This window comes from Salvelinus namaycush, chromosome 20 (assembly GCF_016432855.1).
Source record: "Salvelinus namaycush isolate Seneca chromosome 20, SaNama_1.0, whole genome shotgun sequence".
In the NCBI taxonomy this organism is placed as follows: Eukaryota; Metazoa; Chordata; class Actinopteri; order Salmoniformes; family Salmonidae; genus Salvelinus; species Salvelinus namaycush.
In genome coordinates this window covers 10,836,162-10,847,649 of record NC_052326.1, presented here as the reverse complement: position 1 = coordinate 10,847,649, position 11,488 = coordinate 10,836,162, and the positions used below count along the sequence as shown (strand labels likewise).

Below are 11,488 nucleotides of genomic sequence, written 5' to 3'. Positions count from 1 at the left end.
TCTCTCTCTCTCTCTCTCTCTCTCTCTCTCTCTCTCTCTCTCTCTCTCTCTCTCTCTCTCTCTCTCTCTCTCTCTCTCTCTCTCTCTCTCTCTCTCTCTCTCTCTCTCTCTCTCTCTCTCTCTCTCTCTCTCTCTCTCTCTCTCTCTCTCTCTCTCTCTCTCTCTCTCTCTCTCTCTCTCTCTCTCTCTCTCGAACACACAAGAACATGTGGATGTCATACGTGAAGATACATATTATGGACACCTTTCACACCATCACCAAAATGACATTAGGCAGGTGTGATTAATGATGTCTGAATATGAAATTGGCCTATCAAAGATGTCAGAACTCCTGAGTTAATGACTCTTCGTCCCTGTTATTAATTTAACACAACGAACCACTTCCAAAAACTGGAAAGGCTTATGAAAACATACATGAAAACATGATGTTTCTCAAATTGTAAGATCAGATCCCGAGTGGGTCAGACATGGTTCAGAACAGTTACTCCCTCACTGTTCACAGGGATAAACAGACTGCTTAGTGCTTACGCAAATTCCCTGGGTAAATTACAGATTTAAATTGTATTTACTGTCAGCTGAAGATGTGCATTTGGAGAGAGTGCAGGGGGGAAATAAAAAGGGAAAGAGAGACAGAGCGAGAGACTGAGAGAGAGACAGGGAAAGAGGGGAGAAGAGAGAAGACAGAGATCCTATCATAGTAACCATGGTAGTCTATTCAGAAGAGGATGTCCATGAAAATGTTTAAATGAAAGGTGTCTCTTCTACCCAGGGTCTTTTCTTTTCTTGTATCTGTCACTTTGTTGATCCAACACTAAAGTGATTGAAAAGGGCCTTCACATTCAACACAAAGAGCCTATTCCCTCTTTGTCTGATTTGAAAAGTGCTTTTCATGATATTTCCTTTAAGAAACATTTGGGAAAATAGTCTCTCCTGTCCTTGTCCCAACAGATGTTTATTGGAAGTTATGTAACATGTCTGTCGCACACTCAACACTTTTCATCCTATAAAAGCTTACAATGTTTTGTTTCCATGGAGGCCAAACGAGACGTAAACAGTATCCCACGAGGGAGGGGAAGGGTGATAAGCAGGATAATTGCTCTAGTCATTTTGATTTTGTTATTTTTTGTGGCAAAGCCTCCAACTTTCTTAAATATAAATTACATCAGAGTTTTAGTCTTACAGGTATACACTGAGTGTACAAAACATGCTCTTTCCATGTCATAGACTGACCAGATGAGTTCAGGTTTGATGTCACTTGTTAAATCCACTTCAGTGTAGATGAAGGGGAGGAGACAAGTTAAAGAAGGATTGTTAAGCCTTGAGACAATTGAGACATGGATTGTGTGTGTTTGCCATTTAGTGGGTGAATGGGCAAGACAAAATATTTAAGTGCCTTTGTATGGGGTATGGTAGTAGGTGCCAGGCTCATTGGTTTGAGTGTGTCAAGAACTGCAACGCTGCTGGGTTTTTCACGCTCAACAGTTTTCCGTGTGTATCAAGAGTGAGCGAGTGGTCCACCACCCAAAGGACATCCAGCCAACTTGACACAACTGTGGGAAGCATTGGAGTCAACATGTGCCAGCATCCCTGTGGAACGCTTTCGACATATTGTAGCGTCCATGCCTGACAAATTGAGGGCAAAAGGGGGTGCAACTCAATATTAGGAAGGTGTCCCTACTGTTTTGTACACTCATTGTATATGCAAAAAGCATATAATGCAGTGTTTCATTAACCTTCTGTGGGCTATGACCCACCAAATGTCTTTTGAATTTAGACAAAATAGACAAAAACATGTTTCTACAACTGGAAAATCCAGAGGTTCTGACCCTCCAATTGGAAAATGCTGCGCCATATAAGCTTTTCTTTGCTTCTTGGCAAATGCAGCCAACTCCAAAAGCCTTAAAAACACGCTCAAAACAATCACTATGAGAATGCAACCTTTCATGAAAATTTTGCTTTTGCTTTGTTTCACCAATATAAATAATATTTTTTTAATCAGTTATAGTTCTTGAAATGTTGCTGTGCAGAACTGGTGCAGATGCAATCAGATTTTTTCACAGTGAGTTTTTAAGTAACCCATTGAGATTGAACATTGATGTTGCATTTTCCTCATTGCTGCTACAGAGGTTGATGGCTCAGTTCAGACACTTGTTTCAGACTGTTCGGAATACTGACATACAGGTGAGAGCACTGCACTTGTGATATAGTGATGAAAAGTGACTTTATGGCCTATTTTAAGGCTTGCGGTCTGCGTGCTGCGATCTGATAAAATTAAACAGTGGTATTGGATCTACTGTTGCCACGGTCTCCACATCTTAGAAATTGATTCATTATTACTGCATACCAGCAGTCTGGACAATAGGCTTCATAGTACACTACATGACCAAAAGTATGTGGACACCTGCTCGAACATCTCATTCCAAAATCTTGGGCATTAATATGGAGTTGGTCCCCCCCTTTGCTGCTATAACACCCTCCACTCTTCTGGGAAGGCTTTCTACTAGATGTTGGAACATTGCTGGAGGACATTGCTTCCATTCAGCCACGACAGCATTAATGAGGTCAGGCACAGATATTGGGTGATTAGGCCTGGCTTGCAGTCGGCAATCCAATTCCTCTCATAGGTGTTTGATGGGGTTGAGGTCAGGGCTCTGTGCAGGCCAGTCAAGTTCCTCCACACCGGTCTCGACAAATCATTTCTGTATGGACCTTGCTTTGTGCACGGGGGCATTGTCATGCTGAAACAGGAAAGGGCCTTCCCCAAACTGTTGCCACAAAGTTGGAAGCACAGAATCGTCTAGAATGTCATTGTATGGTGAAGCATTGAGATGTCCCTTCACTGGAACTAAGGGGCCTAGCCCAAACCATGAAAAACAGCCCCAGACCATCATTCCTCCTCCACCAAACTTTACAGTGGGCACTATGCATTTGGGCAGGTAGCATTCTCCTGGCATCTGCCAAACCCAGATTTGTCCGTCTGACTGCCAGATGGTGAAGTGTGATTCATACTCCAGAGATCACGTTTCCACTGCTCCAGCATCCAATGGCGGAGAACTTTACACCTCTCCAGCCGATGCTTGGCTTTGCGCATGGTGACCTTGTGCCGCTGCTCCGCCTTGGAAACTCATTTCATTAAGCTCCCAACTAATAGTTCTTGTGCTGACCTTGCTTCCAGAGGCAGTTTGGAACTAAGCAATGAGTGTTGCAACTGAGGACAGACAATTTTTACGCACTACGCTCTTCAGCACTCGGCGGTCCCATTCTGTGAGCTTATGTTGCCTACCACTTCACCGCTGAGCCGTTGTTGCTCCTAGATGTGTCTATTTCACAATAACATCACTTACAGTTGACCAGGGCAGCTCTATCAGGGAAGAAATTTGAAGAACTTGTCACGTTCTTTCAAGATCGAACCCAGAAGCAGACCAGGACAAGGAGCGTAGGAAGAAGGTGAGTATTTATTTACAATTAAATGTGAACGGGTAGATATATCCAGATGGCGTAGCGGGCAGCGGTGGTGAATTGATGAGAGGAAATAGGTGAATCCAATGGAGTAGCGGAATCCTCCGTCAACCAGGCGGGAATGGGGTGAATGATCCGGGTGAGTAACTGAAGGCAAAACAAACGGAGGTAAGTTCAAGGCAAGCAATACGTAAACAAAAACAACAAAACAAATACTATCCAACTTGAGTCTGGTACTATGGCACAACATACTGTTCATGGCTAACGATCCGGCAGGGAATGGAAGTCAGGTCAGAGCTTTTGAAGGGGAGAGATGATGATCAGGACAGGTGTGCAGAATACTGATGGGACACAGGTGCGGGTGAACATCAATCTCCCAACAAGCTAATTCGCCCGGCAACCAGACAGGGTGCGTTCCAGGACACCTGAAACACACTCCAGGACAGACACACAGGCAAACCCAGACTCAGGAAGCGGGATTCGTGACAGAACTGACTTGTTGAAAAGGTGGTATCCTATGACAGTGCCACGTTATAAGTCACTGAGCTCTTCAGTAAGGCAATTCTACTGCCAATGTTTGTCTATGGAGATTGCATGGCGGTGTGCTCGATTTTATAGACCCGTCAGCAGCGGGTGTGGCTGAAATAGCCGAATCCACTTATATGAAGGGATGCAATATACTTTTGTATATATAGTGTATTACTGACGCATTATGTACATAAACAGCGAATAATGATTACTCATGATGAAATGTAGACATAAAATAGCAGCGATTGGGTTATAATTCCTATGTGGTATGAGTACGTCAACAAGTGCAAGAGATTGATATGATGATTAGTCATGAATCATTGAGCCATGTTTTGTGGCCATGCATAACGTTAATAATAGCCTATTTGTATAGCCTACCGATCAGTCATATGAATGGAGCGCTTTTTTTCAGCACCATGGAGAGCTACGGTTGTTGGCGCTGAACAGTAAGCAATTCTAGAAAAACAAGTCAGTCTAACATAGAAATTACTTTTAACCCCTTGTGACAGACGGTTTTGTCATTTCATGGAAATTGTCATCATATTAGACAATAGAAATGTACATGTATGATAGGGAGATGATAGGGGTTTTGTGATAGTGAAGAATGTTCTCAATCAGGGAAAATATAAAATGAGGTAACCATAGGAACCCGATACATTTTGGGAACTTGCTGTTATCCCTTTCTGTCACAAGGTGTGGAAACAAAGTGAGATGGCGCGCACCTGCTTGTCTATGATTATGTCAAGTTGGGTTCGGATTTGGTGAAAGGTGGAAGTGTGTCAGACATATGCGCGACATGGGCGGGAATAGACATGTGTTTATAAACCCCCAGTGTGTGTTTCGTGGGGCGGAAACACTTCACTGTGGCAACGACGAGGAGAGGGGATGGGAGACGCGTCGCATGAGCGTCGGCTCTGGTTCTCCAAGGGTGTATAGGGGTTTGGCTAGAGGAGGCGCGTTGCAGTCTGACCCCTCCATACCACCTGTGTGGATGACCACTTCAACATCATCCGACAGCGTTGAGAACCACGGTTACTCAAAGACGGAGATGGGCGTCATTACAGTTGAGAACATGTTGGAGGAGTCAATGGCGCTTTCGAGACACCTGTCCGTGGATCGATATGAGCAAGAGCTCGGCTGCGAGAGGGTGGTTATCAACATTTCAGGCTTGCGATTCGAAACTCAACTAAAAACTTTCAATCAGTTTCCCAAAACGTTGCTCGGGGACCGGAGAAAGAGGATGCGTTACTTTGACCCACTGAGGAACGAGTATTTCTTCGACAGAAACCGACCCAGCTTTGATGCCATTCTTTATTATTACCAGTCGGGAGGGCGCATCAGGAGACCTGTTAACGTGCCCATTGACATCTTCTCTGAGGAGATCAATTTCTATCAACTCGGGGAAGAGGCTATGGAAAAATTCCGGGAGGATGAAGGATTCATAAAAGAAGAGGAACGTATTTTACCAGATAATGAATTCCAAAAGCAGGTTTGGCTTTTGTTTGAGTACCCTGAAAGCTCTGGGCCAGCTAGGGGAATAGCCATAGTCTCCGTGCTTGTCATTTTAATCTCAATTGTAATATTCTGTTTGGAGACCTTGCCTGAGTTTCGGGATGACAGAGATCCTGTCACTGTGGCACTTACAGTCAACGGGACGGCCTCCTACCATGTAAATCCATTCACCGACCCTTTCTTTGTGATAGAGACACTTTGCATAATATGGTTCTCTTTTGAGTTGCTGGTCAGGTTCTTCGCGTGCCCCAGCAAATCCACGTTCTCAAAAAACATAATGAACATCATCGACATTGTCGCCATATTTCCCTACTTTATCACTTTGGGGACAGAACTGGCTGAGAAGCAGGGTAATGGTCAGCAAGCCATGTCCCTGGCCATTCTCAGAGTGATAAGGCTCGTGAGAGTCTTTCGTATCTTCAAGCTCTCCAGGCACTCTAAGGGGCTACAGATTTTAGGGCAGACACTAAAGGCAAGCATGAGGGAACTTGGACTGTTGATATTTTTCCTTTTTATTGGAGTTATCCTTTTCTCAAGTGCTGTTTACTTTGCTGAGGCCGATGACCCGTCATCCAGTTTTACAAGCATCCCAGATGCGTTTTGGTGGGCTGTGGTCACCATGACTACTGTCGGATATGGAGACATGCACCCTGTGACCATTGGTGGCAAAATTGTTGGGTCATTGTGTGCTATTGCCGGAGTGTTAACTATTGCTCTCCCTGTGCCAGTTATTGTCTCCAACTTCAATTACTTTTACCATAGGGAGACTGATGGAGAAGAGCACGCACAGTACTTGCATGTCAGCAGCTGCGAGCACCTACCCTCAGCCACAGATGAGCTGAAAAGGACTCGCAGCACCTCATCTCTGGGCAAGTCGGAATATATAGAGGAGGGCATCAACAGTGGGTATAAACAGCCCAACTTCACCAATGAGAATAACCAAAACTGCGTGAACATCAAAAAGATATTTACGGATGTGTAAACGCTTTCACTTTATATGGAGTATGATGATAGATAGAATACAGTTGCAACGACAATTTTTTTCTATGATGGCCAATCGTGACGTGTAGGTGCACACTGTATCTGTCAGGTGGAGTGTGCACCGCTATAGTGTACCACACAGGTTCAACCGTACTGTCATCTTTCGATTCGTCCTTGAGTCAAAAATACGTGTTGATGTTCGGTAGTTCGATAGGTTGTAGGCCTAAGTGTTGCATATTTACCCCCGAATCGAAGCAGAGTTGTCGTTGTGTTTTTTGAGGGGGAAAGTTCAGTTATCAGTGTTCAGTGTTCTTGTCATGAATAGCAATATAATCTACAATGTCTGTATGATGTCATTTTCATCGGATGTTAATAGGCTATGCCTCACTGAATGGGCAACCTATGCGTATTGGAAAAATCATGGACATAACATACTGTAGCCTGCACTATGAGAGCAGACTGAGTATTGTTTAGGTTTAGGCTCTTATTGTTCTGATCTGATACAAAAGGGAACTTAGGCTACGTATTTGTTTTATGTTTACAATGTTACTTTTAGCATTACAGCTTATAGCCTATACCAAAAAAAAAATGTTTAAGATATGGAAGGATCAAGACTTTGGAATGCCTTTGATAAAATACCGCCATAAAATCTAAATGTATCATTACGCATAACATAGGTTAAAATATGTTGTATAGCCTACAATTGATGGTGGTACTAATCCTTGGTAATCGATGTATCTTATTAAAATTCGATCCAAAGACTGTCATCAGGACTATTTGGAATTTATTTTCCTACAAAACATGACTTCAAGACTGTTTCCATCATGGAGGATAGTGTGAGCACATTGCTGAAGACATGGACACAATGCATAGTGCGAGTGGATAGAAGAATGAAGAACAGCAAAGTCACGCCCCCTGGATGCGACTGAGCGCGCGTTGTGATGCAGTCGCCATGACGACTACAGATTCCTGGGTAAGAGCGACTGCCTCTAAATTGATACCGGCCTATGTGCCAGCTATATGAGTCAGAAACATTTATTCTCTTTTCAAAATTGACTACAAAGTGTAAATCGGATGATTTTGGTCATGAAGTCAGTCTCATCCAAAATTGAGTTTTTTTAATTATAGGAAAAAATGGTAGGCCTAGGTCACAGAATGAAGGGTACCCTAACAGCTTTCCATGGGCTAGGTTCATTTTAATCCTGCCCACAACTCGCAGCACGCTAGTAATCATCAATCATCAATTCGGAGTGCACATAATCATAATGCCCATGGTCAATTTGGTTTGACATTTGATATCCCTATGGGGGTAGTTAGGCACAATTGGTAAATTACACAATGCACATGGGACAATAGTTTTAAATGTCAATAGCTCCAAATTTCAATGACTTAAACACCTCAAACCAATGAAATTGTATAAATTCATATACAAATATTGAACTCATTGAATGAGACAACTAAAATATGGGCAACATGAAAATATTGGCCCATTTACGTTGTGTTATATATTGACGTCCCTAACTATCCCCAGAGATAGGCTATCCAAAGTCAAACCAATTTTGCTACAGTTGCACGCCAGCCTGCTGAAGCTAATTGCCTAGATAATTTGGTTAACTCTTCCCACCTGCGAACACATACAAGAGACACTCACATCAAACCACACCCCGAACCTGTTTCAATTCAGTCACGGTCGCTAGCATTTGTAAATGAACCAAATCTAAAATGAAGCCAAATCAGGAAGTGCAGTCACCCTTTAATGTTATCACTTTGCGACATGACCGTCGGGAAACGTGTGGCGAGGTGACTTGCGCCACAGCACTTTTGATTTAGTTTGATAAGATATATCGGTCGAAAAGTGTTAAAGGGTCCAAGTGTTGTTTTTTTTAAACTGATTTGCCTCATGATTTGTCAACTCGTGTACATTTTCTCTGTCCTTCACATCGGAGTGATGCTGCAGTTCTGCATGGAAACAAGACTATTTTTGAGTCTGATCAACTGTAGGCTACTAACAACAGCCGATGCATAGTTTAGCCTACTATGGGGAGTTTTTCCTAGCCACCGTGCCTCTACATCCGCATTGTTTGCTGTTTGGGGTTTTAGGCTGGGCTTCTGAATAAACACTTTGTGACATCTGCTGATGTACAAAGAGCTTTATAAATACATTTTATTTTAGTTTATTTGGCCAATCCTCAAAAAGGGCTTTAGTTTTTGAGATACCTCTACCTACCCAAGGTAGAACAAAACACAACCACATTTTTTTCACATATCTTACCCATTTATGAAATGGATGGTTGTGTAAAAATATTTTACTGCAAAAGGGGTTAAAAACATAACATTTATTTTTGTCAGGCAGGACCATACAGAACTGAATGAGTGCAAATTCAACTTAGAAAGTTGTTTATTATTCAGCTACCAAGAGTTAATGCTTACATTCATCAGAAATACATCTATGGTTGCTAGCCAAGCCGCCTGGCCGTTCATTCTATCGGTTAGGTTGCCAGAGACGTGACCCAGTCTTTTTTTTCTATAGCTATGGACATTCTAAATGTTCCGTGTGTAACAGTATAACTTTAGTACGCCCCCTCGCCCCGACCTCGGGCGCGAACCAGGGACCCTCTGCACACATCAACAACAGTCACCCACGAAGCATCGTTACCCATCGCTCCACAAAAGCCGCGGCCCTTGAAGAGCAAGGGGAACCACTACTTCTAGGTTTCAGAGCAAGTGACGTAACCGACTGAAAGGCTGCTGGCGCGCACCACCGCTAACTAGCTAGCCATTTCACGTGCAACACTATTACCATTTCGATTTGAGTCATTTAGCAGACACTCTTATCCAGAGCGACTTAAAGTAGTGAGTGCAGACATTTTTATACTTCTCTGTGGGAATCAAACCCACAACCCTGGTGTTGCAAGCACCATGCTCTACCATCTGAGCCACACAGCCGAACACGGGACATACTTACTTGCTAGCTAGCCAAGCTAGAATAGCTGCATTTGATTTAGTTTGACCTGTTTTTCTATTAAAAAAAATGTGTATACATTGACATAACAATTATGCTGATTCATGATTTCAACTGGTTGAGAAAAGATGTCTTGTCCTGAAACGTTAATTCTCTATAGGACAGTGGAGATCGGATTTCAATATTGAAACAATGTTGCACATTTCGAGAGACAGAGAGCAATGTTTGTATAAACCGCGGTTGTTGCAAACCGAGTGTTAGGCTAGAAGCAAGGTGAAATAATGTCTAGATGCTTTTTACAGTGGAGATCAAGTTAATTAGCTGTCCGGGTGAGCTGATGGGACACTGGATGCGCAGGGATTAGTCTGATGGAACAGAAAACAACATTTTTGCATCATAGGCTTACCCGTGCTAAACAGATTTTTTTAGTATGGCTTAGTGGTACTAACAATGCTTGTTTTGATCAACCCGTCGTAGAAAACCTGCGCAAAGTAAGCGCGGCCCTGTCAGTTTTATTGTCCAATCATGTTGCTTTCTCTGTGTCTGAGTATAGGAAACCCCCCCTAGTCCGTCTTGAAAATATAATGAATATGAACAAGTACAGGGTTTCTGTAGTTTGACAGAGTTTTCCCCCTCCCCAAGGCCAGGAGTATTTCCAGGAGTTTTTTGTGACCTGATTAGAAAAACTCTGGTCCCATCATAGCCTATATACGTCATACCATATAAGGTCCGGAGTTTTACCTTGTTAAGTTACCAGATCAGGAAAAACTATGGCCCCCAGAAACGTTTTTCTTTTCACCACACCACTCTGGGACCTCTGGTGCCACCTCTGCGTTGCGATTCCACAGATGGATTACCAGCCAGCCTTGAAGGAGAGAGCAAAGAGCCCTCCTTGAGCCTTAATGTGATAAATAGGTTGACCTATAGACTAATGAAACAAGCATTTACATAAAAATCTACTTTATAGAATGGTTTCATAGTTTTTGTGTAGCCTATATCCGAGACAACAAATTGATGAGACACAATCAATTATGCATTCAATTAATAAACGTGTTTTTGGTTGTGTTATTGCATGCACAAAGAGGATCAACCTAGACCTAACACCAAAGAGCAGCAATAATATCAATATAGGTCTACTTCAACTGCCCGTTCGAAATATTATAGCTATGTTATAGGCATATTTTATTATCTGAAATCTTGCAGTCCTGAGTCGTTCATTACCATTCCTTCTCATTACTAGTAGGCCATGGGCCAGAGAGACAAATTTCATTTTTATTCCACTTAGGGGTGGCAAAGTCTAATGATGATTTTCGTTAAGGTCCATGTCTGTAGGTTATATTTTGATCTGATACCCAGGTATCGGAGGTAGCTAAATGTGGCTATCACTGCGTTATATGTTATGACCCCTATGCAGTTAGTTGGGCCAACAGGCTGGGGGGTATGAAATGTAATTTTGTATTATCATGGAACAATCTTTTCATACTAATGTAATTGATAGACAGTATTATTAACCTCATAATACAACACCAATTAAGGTATGAAACAATTGAAATGGTAATGACATCTCTATGGGCCCACCTTGGGGGAATCAAAGGTCATACATGTAAGCATTTTGGGGTACATCGAGACAGAAAGGTCACTATTTAGATGTGCTCTATTATCACATGGCACCCTAGATGATAACGACATCACATTTCACACAGAACAAGGAGACCCATTGGGATTTTTGTTGTTGTTGTCATTATAGATTTCAGTCCCAGCAGCCTATTTTCAAGATGGCCACCATTAATTTCAATGGGGAGGGACTGCATTGATTTTTCATGGCGATAACTGAATACATAATTGATGTAATATGAACAATAATGGCTTCACATGTGTGTTACAATGAGGACAAGACAACATGATGGCCCAAGTATGTCAGTTATATGTATTTAGCCAAATATGACCAGAATAGTGGTAGAAAAAATGCCAGAAATAGCTGTCTGAATTGTTGAGTTTTGTAGCCATTTCAAATGTATCACATTAAAACACTTAGAAAATGTTTTA

General features: G+C 42.4%; 1 protein-coding gene across 1 annotated transcript; it reads left to right on the top strand.

Moving 5' to 3' along the window:
- The first annotated feature begins 5,023 nt into the window (after window positions 1–5,023).
- Window positions 5,024–6,481, top strand: LOC120065666 (potassium voltage-gated channel subfamily A member 3-like). Its single transcript, XM_039016734.1, has one exon. It carries the CDS (start codon window positions 5,036–5,038, stop codon window positions 6,479–6,481), a length of 1,446 nt encoding a protein of 481 aa, XP_038872662.1. The 5' UTR covers window positions 5,024–5,035.
- Window positions 6,482–11,488: the final 5,007 nt, after the last annotated feature.

Coding starts and splice junctions, on each gene's coding strand:
- LOC120065666 (XM_039016734.1), top strand. CDS start 5,036: ATGGGCGTCATTACAGTTGAGAACATGTTGGAGGAGTCAATGGCGCTT.